Source organism: Pygocentrus nattereri, chromosome 20 (genome assembly GCF_015220715.1).
Source record: "Pygocentrus nattereri isolate fPygNat1 chromosome 20, fPygNat1.pri, whole genome shotgun sequence".
Classification (NCBI taxonomy): Eukaryota; Metazoa; Chordata; class Actinopteri; order Characiformes; family Serrasalmidae; genus Pygocentrus; species Pygocentrus nattereri.
The window spans coordinates 19,345,347-19,364,661 of NC_051230.1; the positions used below are offsets into that span (position 1 = coordinate 19,345,347).

Here is a 19,315-nt window from a genome sequence, read left to right on the forward strand (position 1 = left end):
GGGTAAGACTCTGCATGGCTGCTTTAGTAATAAAAGCTTGGTTGTTACTGTGCTGCTAAGAAGTGGAGCTTTGGCCCAGATCAGGCCCCCATGTCCACCGCCAAACAGAAGTTAATGTGAACGCACAGGTGTGCAGCCCCCTCTCTGCCTTTTTTTTTTTTTTTTTTTTTTTTCTTCTTCAGCTCAGGCCATACCCCTGCAAACTTGGCTTAATGAACTCCAGCTGCCAGTCAGTCTTCTGCCAGTTTGTCTTCCTGAACAACAATGATAGCTATTGATGGGTAGGACAGTGTGGTAGATGGGTGTAATGATATAGCAGTTTTTACCGCCACTTATTCAAGACTGTTGTCTAATAAACACCTAATAAGCTGGTGAAAGATTTCAGTCTTTTCACAATGGCTGCTAATAGAAAGGCTAGCAGGTGGATATTGTAATTAATGCAAAGCTACAGCCAGAAACCAAATATACAGCCTTTTCCTTGTCACAAATGTAGTCAATCAGCCAAAACGTGTTTGATGTCTGAAATTTGCTTCTCTAGTTTTACACAGCTGCTATAGTGCTAAAGGAGCTAACAAGTAATGGAAGTAAAAAGCTAAGAGTTAACATACCTAACTCAACACTAACATCATTGCCCCAATCATTGAGTTATTAAGAAATCTTTGTTACCCTTGCTGTTGTTGTTGCTAACGCTGTATAACAAAGCTGTTTCAAGCTCTGACATGGCTACTACTATTGTTGTTAGCCATGTGACATACTTTCTTCATTGCTGATTTAGTCTATACATTAGAGGTACTTGTTGGTCACTTGTGCATATACCTTCAGTCTTCCTAAAACGCTTCTCTGAGGATGGCTTTGATCGCACAGACTGGTCCTCCAGGCTTTTGGGCTTTGTGTCATTTTCTTAGAGTGCCTAGAGCCTCCACGCTGTGTGCTAACAATGGGCACACCTGCAGCCCACACCAAAGCACTGCAGAACGAACTGGAACAGCTCTGAAGATGTGGACTTCTTCCTAATCACCTCTCCTGCCCTTTGAACCTGGGGTTTCACATTACACTCAGCAATCTTTCAAGTCTCTTTGTCAGGATAATGTGGTTGAAATAGTTGGTCATGGTTCACACTTGACAGTATGAAGTACAGTTATAAAGCCACAGAGGCCTGAATTATACAATATACACATTTGTTGTAAACTAGATGTGTCATTCTCAAGACTAGGGTTTGACTGATGATGATGATGATGATAATATAAAGTGATGTTAGTATTAGCTGTTTTAATAATGACAATGGCATTTTGTGTTTGAATGTGTATGACTTAAGCTGTAAATAAGTTATAAAATAAGTGTTTAGAGAACTGATTATTCTAATGGATCTTTGAGAAATTTAGCGGTTGAGCACCCACAATCATTTCACAAGTTACAGTTGAAAAGTTCATCCTATCAGACAGTGAAGCACTCATTTTAATAGCTAGTTTAATAGCTGGATATTTTTAGTTATCATAGTTTTTAGCTCTTTTAACATCAATATTAGTGACCAAAACATCACATTAGTTTAGATCTTTAAGTCTTAAAGTCTAAATGCAATCTGAATGACCTCAGTTTGTGTTCTAGTCAGCTAATTATTACATTTGCAAGCAGGGAGGAGAGACAGGAAAATCAGGATGTGCAGTAGCTTATTTTCTACCAGTCAGTAGACATTTTAACAGTTTCAAACCAGTATGTTGAGTACTGGTGGCATGATGCAGACTTGATGAATTAGTGAAACTTACAGTGAATCATTGATCGTGAAGTACTTCAAAATGTTGAGTTGCATGTCGTACCTAAAAGAAATTACCTTAATAAAAATTGGAATCGGTTTCAAGTAGATTAGATAGTACCAGTTTGTGTCTTCCACTTATTTCAAAATTCACAGAACTAAATATCATAGCTTGGATGTTGCTTTGCGCAGCAGAATAGGAAAAAATTCAACACCCACCACTGTCAATGCAAATCATGGGAGGTGTGACTTCTTGGAATGTTGAATTGTCTATTCTCTCATGAACACGCAAGCAGTTTGACACTGTGAGTGATGTGCAGGCTGTGACAGGTACGAAGAGAGTGAAAATATCTCAGATATGCATAAATATTTGCACAGGAACATCAGGAAGTGCCTCTGTAAGAGAACTGGGCCTTTGTATGTGCATGACCATAGTTGTATTTGTGGATGAAGAATAGCTGTCTGAAGCATTACATTCTACCAGTTTAAAGCTCCTCTCTACCCCAGCTTATCTAAGTGTAGTGCTCTGCATAGACTTGCAAAATTCTGCAGTATTCTGCTTGTGTGAAGCGTCACGGTGGAGCTGTCAGGTGACTGCCTTGTCATGCCAGCTTGCCCTCGGTTCTTTGAAGATGTAGAATGTAGCTGACCCCATTAATAAGCTCACTTCTCTCCAGGGATTGATGATAACTCATCTCAGTGTAGCCACTTTCTCTTTACTATCTGAATTTCTAGAACTTTGTGAGGTGTTTTCACCTACTTTTGTGTAGTGTTTTATGTATTTAGTATAGTATTTATGGCTGGATTGCCAATTGAATCTTCCCGACATTATTTTTAAAAAATGACCCATTTCCATTTATTTACAACTTACAATAGGAATGTAATAGGCCAGAACTATATTTATAAAATTTATCAGTAACAACTGAATGTACACACAATTTATTGTTCATTAAAAATGCCTAATAACACCTGGTGTACTTGTTTTCACAGTGGAAAAGGTTTAGAGTAACCTTTTGTGTTTAATGAAGTGGATTTCATAATAAACTCTACTCTTCATAGCACTAAGTTATGAGTCCGACCTGAGGCAGACAAAGTTTTATTTGAGCCTGACCCAAGTTTTGAGTCTGAAATGGACTGTTATGTGGCACTATACAACACCTCTCCTATTGCCATAAGCAGGAACCTGTGACAGATGTCGTGTGACCCAGACAATCCATGCCCCACATGTCCAGTAGGGTAGTTTATGACCATCCCCTCTGTAAAAGAAGGAAACTGGGCTTCCTGTGATTGCATCTTAAACTTAAATGAACCTTCTCATAATCAAGTCTGAACTTAACAACTGTTACTCTTTTATGATCTGGGTGTTCATGTAGGTGTGTTCAGGGCGTCACCTTGAGCTTGCAAAGGGTTCACAAACTGTACAAGGATGACTGTACAGTTAAAGAACTTTCTGCAGGTTATAAGCTTTGTGCAAACCTAATTCGCAGTTACTGGACTTTAGGGTTATTTGTTTCTAGTCTCTTTTTGGTCTGATGTGTCTATTTGGCCTTTCTACCTGGGAGCCTTTTTAAGGTTGCAGACTGGATGTGTCGTTTCCTGATATAGGGCCTGGATCGTTTCGCTGTCATCTGAGTAACTTGTCTAATCTTGGATGTAACACATAGGGTATTGCACTAGTGCAAGACTATGGTCAGACCAGTCCATGCACCTACCTGTAGCTGAACTGGAGGGATTTTAGGATGAAAGAGAACGGTAAGTGCAGTTTGATCTGTATTCAAATTTAAATATATATATCATGGACCATTACAGCCTGTTGTTATTCAGTGTTTTCACTGATATCAATTAACTGTTATGAATTGGTCAATTGATACTTTGAACATGCACAGCAAAGTGGTAGAGACAGTTGTTTTCAAATTAAATCTGGTCATTCTTCAAATGGATTACAAATGCTGTACTAAAAGGATTATAAGTGGAGAGTCAACACTGATGCACATTGTAACTTAATGTAATCCGTCTGTGTCCAGACCAAATGTGCAGAAAGCCTACGTTGTATAAATCTTGCAACTCTGATGTACCAGAATTACTGCTGTAATTCAATAGGTCCTTTTATTTTTAAACAGTCATCCGTATTGAGGTGAAAATACCCTCTGACATAGCCTGGTGCTCAAGTGCAAAGATAGTGCTTCCTTTCTTGGAGACATGGTGTTATGAAAAGCTTAAAGTTGTAAATTGTTCATGGTGTACAGAAATTTTGATTTAGAATGTGTCTGTATTCTTTTGGCTGGTTTTTGGTATACCTGTGTACCATTATTCCAAGTTTTTAAAGAGTTCACAGATTTAAAGTTCATTTTAAAGAACAGTTCAAACAAAGTGAATGAGATAATGTCAGGAAAGTGGTATGCCTTTGTCTTAACGTGCTTTGTTTAAAATCAGTTCATTTTGTAGCCTTATGTTTATAAAGAAAGTATATATCAGTATAGGTCGAAACTCAGTCTCCATATGTGTGTGAACAGAAAAATGGTATTGTTGAATCTGTTTCTCAGTACTGTCGTTTTCATGTCGCTTTTCTTGAAATAAATACTATAATCTGGTCTAGATTATGAAAATGTTCATTTTAGCTACTTTCTGTAGTCCTGAAATGATATTGGCACACTAGGATTTCATTAATAGACAGTTGTGTTTTTTTTTTTTTCTTTTCTTTTCTTCTCAAACAAACTCATGTGACTAATCAAATAGAAATTGCAGCACCTGTGTTCACTATAAATTGTTACTGTCTTGTTTGAAGGCTTACATTAAAAATGCATTGAGATTTTGCGTCCATAGCCATAAAGGCTTTTTAACTCAGTGATATTCACTTATTCTTAAACTTTCAACCCCTAATCCATAGAGCACCTTTGATACTTGTTTGGTTGGTTGGTTGTTTGTTTGTTTGTTTCCCTACCAGTTGTTGTGTTTACTGTGTTTGTACTAGTTTAGGCTATTTAATTGCTTTCAGGCTAAAACTGTTGTATACTCTTGTACAAATTAGCCGGGAAAGGAAGTAGCATTTTGAAGCCGTTTCCCCTCCCTGTCATGGTTTGCCAAACAGTGTTGAGTCATTGCATGTGGTACCCTGGAGACTTTTGGTCAGTTTTCACTGCATACATTTATCTGGTCTGTTGCACATCTGTCTGTACATGCTAATCCTCATCATTATAATGTCAGGGCTGAATGATGCATGTTTGCCAAGATCTCTTGTGTTTTTGTGTGTTTTTAGGTGTGGTGGATGGTGACGTCATCGAGTGGCCATTTACCAGTGTTCTCCAAGCTTTTAATGTATTTGCAGGACAGTGCAGTTTTTTGGGTGTTTTCTGGGCGGGTGAAGGAGTTAGTAATTAATCTGTTTTGGCATTTTTTCGTGATTCTATCTTGCTCCCATTTAGGCACTAACATCTCGAACTGAAGTTTTTTGTTTCTTTTGGTCTCATTCAGTGGCAAACCATTACTGTTGAAGAGAGGCGTTCTTTTCCGAATGTCACAGTATGTGTGACATTCCTGGTAAAAATAATATAAGTATTGTATGGCATTTGTTTGGTGCCCTGTATTTAAAGTAAAGGAGTCACTAAAATCTAATATAGTTTGGTTTTTAAATGTAAAAGGTTGTACAAAATAAAACTGATTGGGGGGGGAAAAAAGAAAACTGATTGGTTAGTTCCATTTGTCATTTTCTAATTATGTAGGTAGTTAATCTAAAGTGCAAGTCCCTCTGTCCAGCTCCTGAAGGCCAAACTAATGAGAGAGCTAGCTTGGCTGCATCTATCTACATCTGATTGCATTTTCTGTTGGGCATTTAATGATTTTAACCTTTTTTACAACAAGCATGATAACTCAGTTAAATAAAAAATAAAACATATTTTTAGTTCCCAGAAATCATTAGACCTTCTCTTGCCAACTGCATGCCTAAACCATCACACACTGGCCATAAACTGTATTGAGTTGTATATAATCTCAAACATACTTTCATATTGTAAATAATCTTAAATTGACATGCTTATGTGTTTTCATACACTGTATGATGTAGTTATTGAACAAAAATAGTGCATAGCTGACAACCAATAGTAGCAGCCATTATGAGGCTTTAGTTTTGTCCGTCCTTTTTGGTCCTTTTTCTAGAAAAAAAATGTGAGTAAGAGTAACAATTTATAACAATGTCAGTAAAGTGAACTTTGCTTTCAAACTGGTGGCTGTAAGCTGCCATAACTTGTTAACCATATTAGCTTTTAGTACTAAACTAAATAAGCAAACAAAAGACATGCACTGTTTATCAACCACATTTGAGGTGAATTGGGTAAACTGGCTTTTTTGGTCAAACTGTCACTTTAAGTCCTGGCTCTGTGTTCTTCTGAGAACATGATCTTATGATCTCTGTTCCTTCCTCCCGCTGTTCTTCCTTCAGGAATTTATGAGGCAAGACATGCTGTGCGCTCAGCCTCTGTCTGGGCTGCACATGTCTTGTGTGCCTCTACTTTACCTCAGACGTCACTGTTGCACCAGTGGTGCCTTGTGTATCGCCCACCATACTGGTCACTCTCCAGCTGTGGACTTTGGCACTTGAGAGAATGATTGTGTGTCACATGATTGGCACGAGACGGTCAGAGGCCACCATACAGCCTCCTGATTGGTGGAATCCAAGCCCGCCTCCCTCCCCCTCATGTTTATTTTCACATCAGAGATAAAACAGCTGTTAAGCTTTCTTGGAGTGAAAAGCTAGTTAACCCACATTTGGCATCTATATTTGACCTCATTACATTTAGTGTTGCACCCACATTTATTTTCGTCTGGTCTCAGGTACCAGATTAGAATGGAGCCCTGTTTCATTGCCGAGCACTTAAAAGGCAAAGAAAGAGCTCTACTGTGTGTGATGGTAAAGCTAGCACTGACCCAGCCTTTCCATATGTACTGCACTGTGCCTCTGTGTAAGCAAACAGTGTTGGAAAGGTGCTGAATGGAACTATGTTTATGTGCCGCTGCGGTAAAATGTTTTATGTTCAGTGTTTTAGGTCACCAATTCATCTGTAAGAAAAGCGTTGATGTTTTTTAACTGAGTCTTTGTCAGTTAATTGTGTTTGTTTCTTTATGGTAAAAGTTGAACAAGCAAAGTCCTTTTTAAAGTGCAGTGTATTTTCTCATGAGCAATAAGCTTCATCTGACTATTTATTACTTTCTATAATGAACAGGAAGGCATGTAAACGCATGGTGATCATGAAAAAGGATGATCGTAACTTCCAGTTTCACTCTACCGATGTTCAGTGAGCGCGAACTCTTTCACTATTGTCCCCACTCGCACTCATACCACTTTGTTACATTTTATTTGCTTTTGTTTTTTGCTAGTTTGCTGTGTATTCTTTTATCCGTAGTTCTCCCTTGAGCACTGCCCAGTGTAACCTGACAAAAGTGTTGTCTGGTGCTAACGTTACTCATTACTGATATTGCCAGCATCAGTTTACTTGTAAATCATACTTCAGACTCAAAGTACTTTGATACCAAATTCATGTCTTGGCAATGGTTGTTAAAAACCTTGACCAAGAACTTGCCATTTACAAACTATATTTGAACAAAAGGCCAACAGTTGCTGAGTCGTAGCAACAACAGGTGGGATTCAGGGTGGAACTACAGATGATTTGAAGGGTCAAACTAGGATAATAAGTTAAAATCATTTGAAAAATTAGTTGAAGTTAATAATTTGTCACATTAAAGCATTAGACCACTAATATAGGAGCTTTACATGGTGTATGAAGTGCTACTTCATACATATATCATATATACAAAAATCATTCTTTAAAAACGGCTTTTTGGGGAACCGAAAATGTTCTTCTGTGGTATCACTCCAAAGAACCGCTTGTGGCACCTTTATGTTTAAGAGTGTAGTAACTGGTGGTAGCTGTGGCTTAAGATTGGTGTTTTTAAAAAAAAAAAAAATAAATAAATAAACCAACCAAAATAACAAGAACAAAGGTGACCACCAGCTTTTCTCCCTACACAGAGTCTTGCGTGTATGCCTTGGCAACGTTGCATTTTGACCCAGATTATCCAGGCTTTGTCATTGTTGTCTCCTGTAGTTAAAAGTAAACTCTGCAGTGTTTTGAAATCATACAAATCTTATGAAAACTGACTACAAGCACTGAACTCAGGCATGGCAAGTGCTAACTCTGGTTTAATGTATGCAAAAGCTGTAAATGTTTGGTTTGACCTTGCTTGAAGGCTGCGACTAAGGTGTCTGTTGCATGATCTTTTACTATATTGTGTTGTGTGTGTGTTTCTCTGTTTAACAGGTTGCATGACAAGCTGGATTTGATGCATGGTGTTTGCATGACCCCATTCAGCACCTGAGTGGGGTTGAGAGTAACTGATTGCAGCCATGGCCCAGACTGTGCAGCTTAATGGCAACACCACAGGTAATATCATTAAATATGCCTTGTTGTTCAGTGTATATTGCAGAACTGGATAGGAATGTGCTACCAGTCAAAAGTCTGTAATAGTACCCCTTATACATTAGGTGCCTGTTTGTGGGACCACATGTCAAAGATGACATGACTTACGTATAAGATTCAAGGTAGTTATGGAATACTAAATCTTAAAGCAGCACTATGCAAGTTTTTTTTTTTTTTTTGGTTAAACTTGGAAGAAGTAGGATTTCCAAGTAAGGAGGTAAAACATGCTAATTCATGGTATGTGTGTTCTGCTGCAAGTCACTCTGTAAAACCTGAAATAACAATTTAAAGGTCAGAGGTGTCTGGTTGTTTTGTAGGAGTTTTTCTGACCGTGTCCTGCATCTTTTACATTATTAACTTTATTATTAAATTAACTTCACGCACAGGCTCAAAAAGAAGATCTGGCTTGATGTTTAGGTCTCAAATGCAACATCAGCAATATACTGATGAAGATGTGACAATAGTAGATCATTTACTAACATCCTCGGAAGACACGTCCCTCACCGGGTTCTGGCTGAGTTCTCACAATTGGAGTAATCTGCTCAGGGAAGGGGTCTCAAGCACTCTTACCATCTTAATTTTAGCCTTAGATTCAGGGTTTAGCATATTAAAAAAGCCTTTTAGGTCCTGCTGTTTTTCTTTAAGGGTCCATATCCTACATTTTTATTCAATTACTTTTTTTTTCATCTGTGACACTTTTATGGTTTTATATAAAAAGAAAGTCATAACTCATTTTTACGTGAACATGTTCCACATTTTCTGTATCTCTTAGATCAGATTCAGCTGTTTTTGTTACTGTGTCTTTAGGACTAATATATTAAATTACCTTTATTCTAATTGACTGTTCTGGTTTTTGATGAGATGATCCTTTATTAGTCCCACACAAATCACTGTTGTCAGAAGAAAACCTTGTATCTCCCTTTTTGTCATTTTGATATAATTTGAAAATGCTTGTTGTCCTTAACATTGTGTGTAAATTTCATGATGAATTGACTAAAAGAAATGGCCCAAATGTTTTTTCCTTCTCCTGTAAAATTACCATTTTGGAGAGATGAGCTTTTCTTCCGACAGCAGCAATATGTATATTGAATAAGCACTTGAATAATCACCACAAAACTAAAGGAACAACTAAGAAAAAAGTGACAAAAGAAAAATGACAAATGACAAACCACACATTTTATCCTCTTCTTAATGGCTTAAATATTCCAGCTGTTTTAACTACCATATCATTTTGATTTGTGTGCTTTTATCAACAGTATGGAAAATAAAATGAATAAATCATTATGCAGATAAAAGCTGCTCTTGACACCAAGGAATGCAAGAAGCTGAGTGATGCAAATTATATCCAAATAAATAGGTTTCTATCTGCAGTTATTACGGTTTTTAAAGTTAGCTCACCCTGCTAAGGCTCAGTAGGTTGTGAATCAGTCACACAAGCCAGCATTAACAGAGCTCCTTATGATAAAGTTTTCCATTATTTTCCCATTGCTTGGTGCCAGAAAACTTGAATGACTGAAATGCTAAATCAGTGACTCATTCTGTGCGAGTCAGATAAATATTTGCTTGTCCTCTGAAAGCGACACACTTGGATATCTTTCATTCATCAGTTGGGTGATAACACATTAATCATCAAGTTTAATAAAAGCACATGGTGCAGTATGTCCAAAGGTTTGTAGACATCTGCTAATGAATGTTGAATGAAGATATTATTAGGGAGTTTGTTCCCCCTTTGCTGTAACAATCTTTCCTGTTCTGGGAAGGTTTTACACTAGTTGTTGGAATATTGCTCTGGAGAAGAGAGAGTTCTGCTCCACAGCCCAATGCTGAAGAACCACCACACAGTCTGTTTATTTATTTTTTGCTCCACCCCTACTCACAATGCAAAAGGATACAGCGACAGTGTGAACTGTCTAAGGATTCCTGAGGACCAGTTTGAGAAGCAGTGTTTTAGTTGACACTTGGTACTGGGCATGGTGGCCTTGAGTGCTCATGAGGCTCATGAGTGGCTGCTTCAGAGCATCCCATTATGTTGGCAGGCTGTTACATGGAGAATACAAGTTGTGTATGCGCACTTGCCTGTGTCAGCAGTGAGTGTGCCTTAAAGTAGCCAAATTCACTAATTAGAAGTGTCAGGATACTTTTTGACAGTGTATATTTTTACATTTCTTGCATTTTTGGTTTAATCTTGTTCAGTGCCAATCTGAATCCATCCACCTCTGTTTGCTTTACTAGGCTCACTGAAGATAAGAATTGCTTATTAATCTAATAAAGAATAATTAATGATGCTTATTAGACCCATCCGCTTCAGATGGCGGTAAAATCAGGCCTGTTTTACAGAAGCACTTGAAAACAGATATTCCAGTTGTGTCTCTGCAGTGTTTTCAGCCCCGGTTATTCAAGGTGGTTTTTAGAGTTTGCAGAATTGTGCTTAAGTAGGTCTTGAAGCTGTGAGTCTGAGGTGGATTTTCTCAGTGCAATGTGAAATATGCAGTGGTTAGCTCTGCCAGGCCCTGCGCTCATACCTGCAGTCTCCTAGCATTCCACTACCCACATACCCACTCCTCGCACATAATGAAGAAAGAAACATTTATGTGAGTGTCTGAGTGTTTCATTACATACTACTCCAGGCACGTTTCTTTTTTTGGTACTAAAGCCCCAAACTGTGGCACTTTCTTAGCAAGAAGATCTTTGTGTTAGCCAAGATGATTAACATTTTATGTTTCTGCTTTCTTGTGTTTTACAGTTTAATGTAATCCTCAGATTTACTTGCTGGTTATCCTTCATCAATAAGAGTGACACAGTGTATCGTTTGTTTATTGGCCTACAATACTGATAACATAAAAGGCTACAGTGTGAAAATGAGCTGTGTAAACAACACTGTTTTTCTGTCTGATCAGTCACAGCTCCACATAAACTCTGTGGTTGTTTTGATGAATCCAATTAGTAGAGTACTTTGGTAAGAACAGACACAGGTCTTTATCCAATGTGTTTTTAGTACAACCCCAATTCTAATGAAGTTGGGACATTGTGTAAAACATGAATAAAAACAGAATACGATGATTTGCAAATCCTTTTCAACCTATATTCATTTGAATACACTACAAAGACAAGATATTTAATGTTCAAACGGATAAACTTTATTGTTTTTTGCAAATATTCACTCATTTTGAATTTGATGGCTGCAACACGTTCTAAAGAAGTTGGGACAGGGGCATGTTTACCACTGTGTTACATCACCTTTCCTTTAAACAACGCTCAATAAGCGTTTGGGAACTGAGGACACTAATTGTTGAAGCTTTGTAGGTGGAATTCTTCCCATTCTTGCTTCATGTACAGCTTCAGTTGATCAACAGTCCGGGGTCTCCATTGTCGTATTTTGCGCAACATAATGCACCACACATTTTCAGTGGGAGACAGGTCTGGACTGCAGGCAGGCCAGTCTAGTACCCGCACTCTTTTACTACGAAGCCACGCTGTAATAATGTGCAAATGTGGCTTGGCGTTGTCTTGCTGAAATAAGCAGGGACGTCCCTGAAAAAGATGTTGCTTGGATGGCAACATATGTTGCTCCAAAACCTGTATGTACCTTTCAGCATTAATGGTGCCTTCACAGATGTGCAAGTCACCCATGCCATGGGCACTAACACACCCCCAGACCATCAGAGATGCTGGCTTTTGAACTTTGCGCTGAAAACAATCCGGACACTCGAAGGTCACGGGCATTCAATGTTGGTTTTCTGCCTTGCTGCTCACTTGCAGAGATTTCTCCAGATTCTCTGAATCTGTTGATGATATTATGGACTATAGATGATGAAATCCCTAAATTCCTTGCAATTGCACCCCATCCTTGCTTGTGAACGACTGAGCCTTTCAGGGATGCTCCCTTCATGACACTCACCTGTTTCCAATTAACCTGTTCACCTGTGGAATGTTCCAAACAGCTGTTTTTTGAGCATTCCTCAACTTTCCCAGTCTTTTGCCTTCTTTAGAACGTGTTGCAGGCATCACATTCAAAATGAGTGAATATTTGCAAAAAACAATAAGGTTTATCCGTTTGAACATTAAATATCTTGTCTTTGTAGTGTATTCAATTGAATATAGGTTGAAAAGGATTTGCAAATCATCGCGTTCTGTTTTTATTTATTTTTTGCACAATGTCCCAACTTCATTGGAATTGGGGTTGTATTTCGCAAGGGTATATTTCACATTTCAGTAGTGATATGTAGTAATATAATTGCAATACTATTGTTTTATTCATATATTCAGTCTTATCAACTCACCAGTAAGACAAATCTTGGAAAAATGCAGCTTCGGGCAGATCATGTGCTTTGTTTGAATAATTGAATAAAACCTTTTCTATCTGCTTTTTTTTCTTTTATTTATTTAGCTGATATGTAGCCCAAGGCTATTTATTTGAGCATGAGATCTTTCTTTCATCAGTTGGGAGTTATGTATCGACCACTATTTATAGAGGTGGGCAACATGATATTTTATAGTTATTTTGATGAATTTTGTTATTATGATAAACAATATGCTTTTCTGAGGATATTGTGGATAAAGGAACAAGCATGCTTCATTATGAAGAGAGTATATGATTACTGAACAGATGGGGGATTGCAGAACAGAGGGCTGAACTTTTTCTAATCAGTATTTCAATTTAAGTTTAGTTATTTTCTATTAATATAGCTTCAGGCCTTTTTTCCTCAGTAAAGCCAGCACATCCATTTCTTTAGGGGGTTTGAGGCCTGTTTATAGTACGCCATATTGAACCTTCACAAGCTCTGTGTTCTTAGGTTAAATTTTCTCATTTAAATTTGTTGAATAAAGTATAATATTATTATAAATTGCAATTTTGCATTGTGATTGTGTGTCAGAATAGTGTGATCTGTATAATGTGTTCTGAAAAAATCATAGTGATCTGATATTTGGAAGTTTTAGGCTTGTACTTTAACAGTTACACACAATGAACCAAAAAAGACAAATTGTTAAGCAAAATATTTTTAATCTGCCGTTAATCAACAGCTAGATTTTAGAAAGATGAATAATTGGCAAACCTTACATGTGGATTCACATGTTTATCTGATCATGCAAAATCAACAAAAGGGAGTTATATCCAACTTTTTGGATGCAGCCCAAGTGAACCAACAACTTGTGGGCTAGTTCTTGAGATCGCATGAAAGATTGACTTTCATGTTTACTAGTATATCCTGTTTATGTAATTTTGTGTGAGTGGGGGAAAACCAGCATATTTTATTCGAGTACTGGTCTCCTTCAGTAGAGCGTTGGCAGTAAAGTGAAGTTTCACTCCATTTTTGTGTATAACCAATATGTAGGTTTGTGCAGGTTTACAAGTTCCAACCAGGCATTGATTTCCCCAGAAAGCATTGACGAGAACTTACTAAACTCGTGATAATTCTCACAAACGTGATAACGTGCCTGTGTCAGCAGAGATAGCAGGATAGCAGTTATTTTCTCTCTGCATCTAGCATGTAAAGTAAAGGCCTCGTTACAGGCTTTGAACACTTTCGCTCATCTATGGCGTTTGCATGATGCAGTTTAGGTCACTAACGGAAGAAAGGGGATTTTAGCCTTGGCTATTCTCCACATGGCACAAAAAACAGCTAGCTAAGGCCAGGGAACTTGTATTAGAAGAAGGTTGCCAAGCGGTGCCTCTGGGTAACTCAAGGCCTCATTGATATAAAACTTATGGAAGCTTTTCCCTGTGGGAGAGGCAGTTGGTTTTGTTACTCTGCAGCTCATCAGCTGTTTGTTTTTTCCTTTATTGGAGTAGTTATTCCATTGCAAAGTAAACCTTTTGCATGGGCTTGAATCATCAGTTAAAGTTTGGTTGCTGTTGCAGTTTTTCAAGCAGAAAAAGGATTTTTTCAGGATACAGAAGGATTTCTTGGGTTATCTAAAAACAATTTAGTAACCATTAAACTGTTGTAAAAAAACAAACAGGTATGCTGATTTGTTGATGGACAGTTCCTGTGCAATGGTCAACAGTGATTGGCCAATGGAGAAGTCCTGCCAGTAGTCATTGTTTGTGGTGACTGGTCCATTATGGTCTTATCGCTTTGTTTGTTTTTACTGTCTCCTTAGTTAAATGTCTTTTATATTATAGCTAATCTTCCAGAGGTCATTCACCCTGATGTGCATGCTGAAATCAATGAAGTAAGGTCTAGTCATTATTCTTGACCACCAACAGCAGTGTTTGCCCTCATCTCTCAAACATTTCCAGCCCATTGCACACCCAGAACATTGTAGGCTTTTACTGCCAAAACCTGTAAGCATTTTAGTTGCTGTTTTATGGTCCATCAAGTCCAAGCACAGAGGAACACGACAGTGACTCACCCCTACCGGTGAGTGACATGTTTTAGGACTTTCACATCCGTGCTTTCATAGAAGCATGGTTCAGCTATTGTTAATATTGGCAGCAGTGGTGCTAGTACTGGATATGTTGCAGCAGGCAATATGGCCTGAATAGTGTCTCGATACTTATGAGATAGATATTTTCATGTGTCATGATATTCTGAGGTTTGGAATGGCCATGAAAAAAGTAGCAAACTATTGCCACATGTCAGTTTAATGTGTAATTCAACATTTGCAAAAATAAAATCAAACAATTGGTAAAATACATGATTAACATAAAAATAGCAAAATGGTCAGACATTCAGCTATCAGCTGCATGTCACTGGGGTTGCAGTTAAGGACTTTGCCGATAATTGGTTTATCAGTCCATTATGACTGAAATCAATCAGTTGATTGAAAAAAGAAAACTGCAGTTATTTCTCTTGTACATGTTTTATTCAACAAATTAAAATGTTAGGATTATTCCTACTTATAAAATTATACAATGCTCTTCTAAATCATATTTACCAAAAAAAAGACTTAAGGCTCAGATCTGCATTGCTCATGAAAATGCTATTTTGCTCAGTGTGAAAGGGGCAGACACCTTGATTTGTTGATTTGACAAGAACTTTGCATTTCTGTTCAAGATATTTCTCTTGCAACACTGTACTGTAGTTTCTGTCATTGGTAAATTCCCAGGTTAGTTGTCGCAGCCGCATTTGCTACTATGCAGTGTTAGCATGCCCAGATTGTTTAATTGTTTTCTTGACTGATAGATGCAGTTGTTCAGTGTTCTTGAAGTAATGATGATACCCACAATAAGCTCATAACAGTGTTTTGTGACAGCTTATCACAGTAACCATAATCTATGGTCATATTTCACATTCTTAAGTCTTTTGGCTTAGATGCAGGAATTTGCATATCCTCTGGATGTGCTTTGTTTTTTTTTTATTTTTATTTTTTTTATCCTGCTTCCCTGGCTTATTCTTAGAATCATGCAGTTACATTCACATTGTGTGTCACTGCCTGCTTGTTTGTTAGGCCTCAGGCTGACGTGGATCCCTGGGGTAATTAAACTGCAGTGGCCTGACGTGGTTTCCCTGGGCCGGGTCAGGAAATACCAGGCCAATCTGGGGGGGGTGGGGGGTGGGGTTGGACCACTGTTCACTTGCCGTTGTGCATGTTTGTGCACGCGTGTGAAAGTTTGTGATTAGTTCCAGTGCCTCAGTGGTAATCAGCTGTAGTGCTGCTTCTGTCACTGCTTCAGCTTCTGTCACTAAATGGAGTATTCTATTCATTGCTGTGTGGATTCAGAGGTGGGTGAATAAGGGAAGACTAAATGAATGGCCTTCTGTTCTGGATGCGGTCATATGCAGGAGGAATGATATTCTGTGGCTGTGCTGTGTTCTTTAGCTTATGGGACTATATGGGAATGCCTATGTTAACCTAGAGGAAAATGATCACATTTGCTTTAAAATACGTTAAATTGTGGCTGTAGACAAAATATTCCAAATTTGAAACCAGATGGTTCCAGAAGAGCATAGTCTGATTTGGCTTAGTCTGGTGTAGAGCACTTAAAGGGACGCTGTTGCCATAATGAAAAATTACTTGACTGAATGGTTTAAAGACTAGGACTTCCCCAATCTGATAACATATCTTGGAACTTTTCTCTTACAGAAAGGAAACAGATGGCTAATGTTATGGCTAGGATGTCTTCATATTATCATTACAGTGGAGAGAATGGATTACTCGCACCTTACTTGACAGAAATGGCTTGTCAGATAAGGAGAATGATGAGCTAAAGGCTAAAGCTGCCTGTCTAGATCTCCTACCTCCTGTTTGGCTTCTCTTCTCTGTCTGAAAAGATAAAAACAGCTTCTTTTTGTCGTATACACTATATTTACAAAAGTATTTGGTCATCTGCCTTCACACGCATATGAACTTGAGTGACATCCCATTCTTAATCCATAGGGTTTAATATGATGTTAACCTGCCCTTTGCAGCTATAACAGCTTCACCTTTTCTGGAAAGGCTTTCCACAAGGTTTAGGAGTGAGTTTATGGGAATTTTTGACCATTCTTCCAAAAATGCATTTGTGAGGTCAGACACTGATGTTGGACAAGAAGGCCAGGCTCACAGTCTCCGCTCTAATTCATTCCAAAGGTGCCCTGTTGGGTTGAGGTCAGGACTCTGTGCTGGCCAGTAAAGTTCTTCCACACCAAACTCACTCATCCATGTCTTTATTGACCTTGTTTTGGGCACTGGTGCGCAGTCATGTTGGAACAGGAAGGTGCCATCCCCGAACTGTTCCTACAAAGTTGGGATTTTGAATTTGTTCAAAATCTCTTGGTCTGCTGAAGCATTAAGAGCTCCTTTCACTGGAACTAAAGGCTCCAAGCCCAACTTCTGAAAAACAACCCCACACCGTGATGCCCCCTCCACCAAACTTTACATTTGGCACAATGCAATCAGACAAGTACCGTTCTCCTGGCAACCGCTAAACCCAGACTCATCCGTCGGATTAACAGATGGAGAAGCATGATTCGTCACTCTAGACAATACGTTGCCACCGCTCTAGGGTCCAGTGGCGGCGCTTAACACCACTGCATTCGAGGCTTTGCTTTGCACTTAGTGATGTAAGGCTTGGATGCAGCTGCTTGGCCTTGGAAACTCATTCCATGAAGCTCTCTATGCTGTTCTTGAGCTAATCTGAAGGCCACGTGAAGTTTGGAGGTCTGTAGCGATCGACTCTGCAGAAAGACCTCTGCGCAATATGTGCCTCAGCATCCGCTGACCCTGCTCCATCACCACTTAGAGGCTGAATTGTTGTCGTTCCCAGTCGCTTACACTTTTTTGTAATACACTGACAGCTGACTGTGGAATATTTAGTAATGAGGAAATTTCACGACTGGACTTGTTGCACAGTTGGCATCCTATCACAGTACCACGCTGGAATTCACTGAGCTCCTGAGAGCACTCATTCTTTCACAAATGTTTGTAGAAGCAGTCTGCAGGCCTAGGTGTTTGGTTTTATACACCTATGGCCATGGAAGTGATTGGAACACCTGAATTCAGTGAGTTGGATGGGTGAGTGAATACTTTTGGCAATATACTGTGTTTTGTGTTGATTAAAATTACAATAGCTGTTTTTTCTTTTTCTTTTTTAGACAACTAAGATAAGTTGCACTAATGCTAATTTGGTTGTATTTATAAGCCTGTCGTTCAGTGACTAGGCTACAGTCGAGATTGGCTGACACTACATGGATTCCCAATAGGATGTATTTGCATAATGACGAGGAGGAATATAATGCTGAGATATAATACTACAGAATACTGACAAACATAGCAAATAATGTATTAAACTTTATCTTTAGGCTAGAATGCGCCTCTAATCCATGGAAACACAGCACTGGTACCACACTATAGAAACGTTTTAGATACGACTCAGGCTAGCACTATTGGAGTATGCCTTTTAGTATATAGGGATGTCAACACTACTTCTTTCACCTTTCTGTTACATTTAAACTCATCTGGTCATCTTGGCTCATTTCACTAGCTTACGGCGTGACATCATATTGAAAAGCATTTAAGGCTGCGAGTTTGTTTTTACACTGTAACCATTACCATACCATTGTTTCTTACAGTCATTCACGCACCAGGTGCACCCATCAAAGGTGTCTGAATTATGTATGCACGTGACCTATGTCACAAGCATTTTTGACCGTGTTAATATTGATAAGAGACTGGGAGTTTATGTTCAAGCAGACCTGCAGAAGCTTCACATAGACTTTGTAACTAATTTTTTTTCCCTTCAGAATATGTGCACTTTGGGATTTTGGCATTTGAAGTCTGCAGAGATTCTTATAAATCCATACCACATGTTTTGTTAAAAGTGTATATTTTGGGATGGGAGGTGTTTTGGGAGCAAAATGTTAAAAAGCTATGTTTTTTCCTTTTAATTAGGGCTCCATTATGATGCTTTTATGTTATTGCCTTAAAATACACAGGATAGTAGATGAGTGCTATGAAAGTCATAGGTGTGGGGTACCAAGTCCAAGAGACTGTAAAAGGCATTTGCCGTTAAAATGATCTGACATGTGATGTTTATTTTTCTCCCACATGCATTCAGGCATTATCAAGGCCAAACATTCCTGTCTGTATGTTTTCATTGCAAACACTTGGCAGATTCCCCCAAGGTGACTTAAATGCTCTCTGAAAAAGATGCACAGATTCCACTGACTGACTCTGGGTCTGAAAAACATGGGCTAATATGGAAGAATGGGATTTGGTTAGCCACAAAACTGTGGAAACTGTGGTGCATGGGACGGTCACAGACATGAGAAGCAAAACAATGCATTACCACTCACTTCCTAAATGTAGTGAACCAGAGTATCAGAATGCAACAAACAATGGAAAAGTTTCCTGGCTATAACTGACTGCCCACGATGAAAAAACATTGTCATAAAAAGTGGAACAGGATGCAAGTTGGGTTATTTATGCTAATCTACACTAATGTAGTTAACAAGTAAACAAAATGTATATCCTCATAGTTAGAATAGTGCAAAAAGCATTGTGTCAAACAGTGCTGAGCTATGCAGTCTCAAGTAGGGCTGGTATATGACTGGTATTGTTATTGTAAGTTGCATCACAATATATCACAGTACTCTTTCCTGAGCACACTGAGAATATTATCAGCATATGAACACTTTCTAACTGCTTAACTGATCACAAAGACAGCACGGTT

At 38.5% G+C, this 19,315-nt stretch overlaps 1 protein-coding gene across 3 annotated transcripts in view; it reads left to right on the top strand.

The window, feature by feature from the left end:
* kank1a (KN motif and ankyrin repeat domains 1a) overlaps positions 1 to 19,315 on the top strand; it is a 75,088-nt gene that overhangs the window by 32,621 nt on the left and 23,152 nt on the right. For 2 of the 3 annotated variants that reach the window (XM_017695518.2, XM_017695519.2), the window contains one exon: positions 8,062 to 8,184. In XM_017695518.2, coding sequence (XP_017551007.1) covers positions 8,148 to 8,184 — 37 coding nt within the window. In that variant the 5' untranslated portion in view covers positions 8,062 to 8,147. Of the gene's footprint in view, positions 1 to 8,061; positions 8,185 to 15,828; positions 15,888 to 19,315 lie in introns of those variants that run through there. The other variant, XM_037531756.1, reaches the window with a different exon arrangement.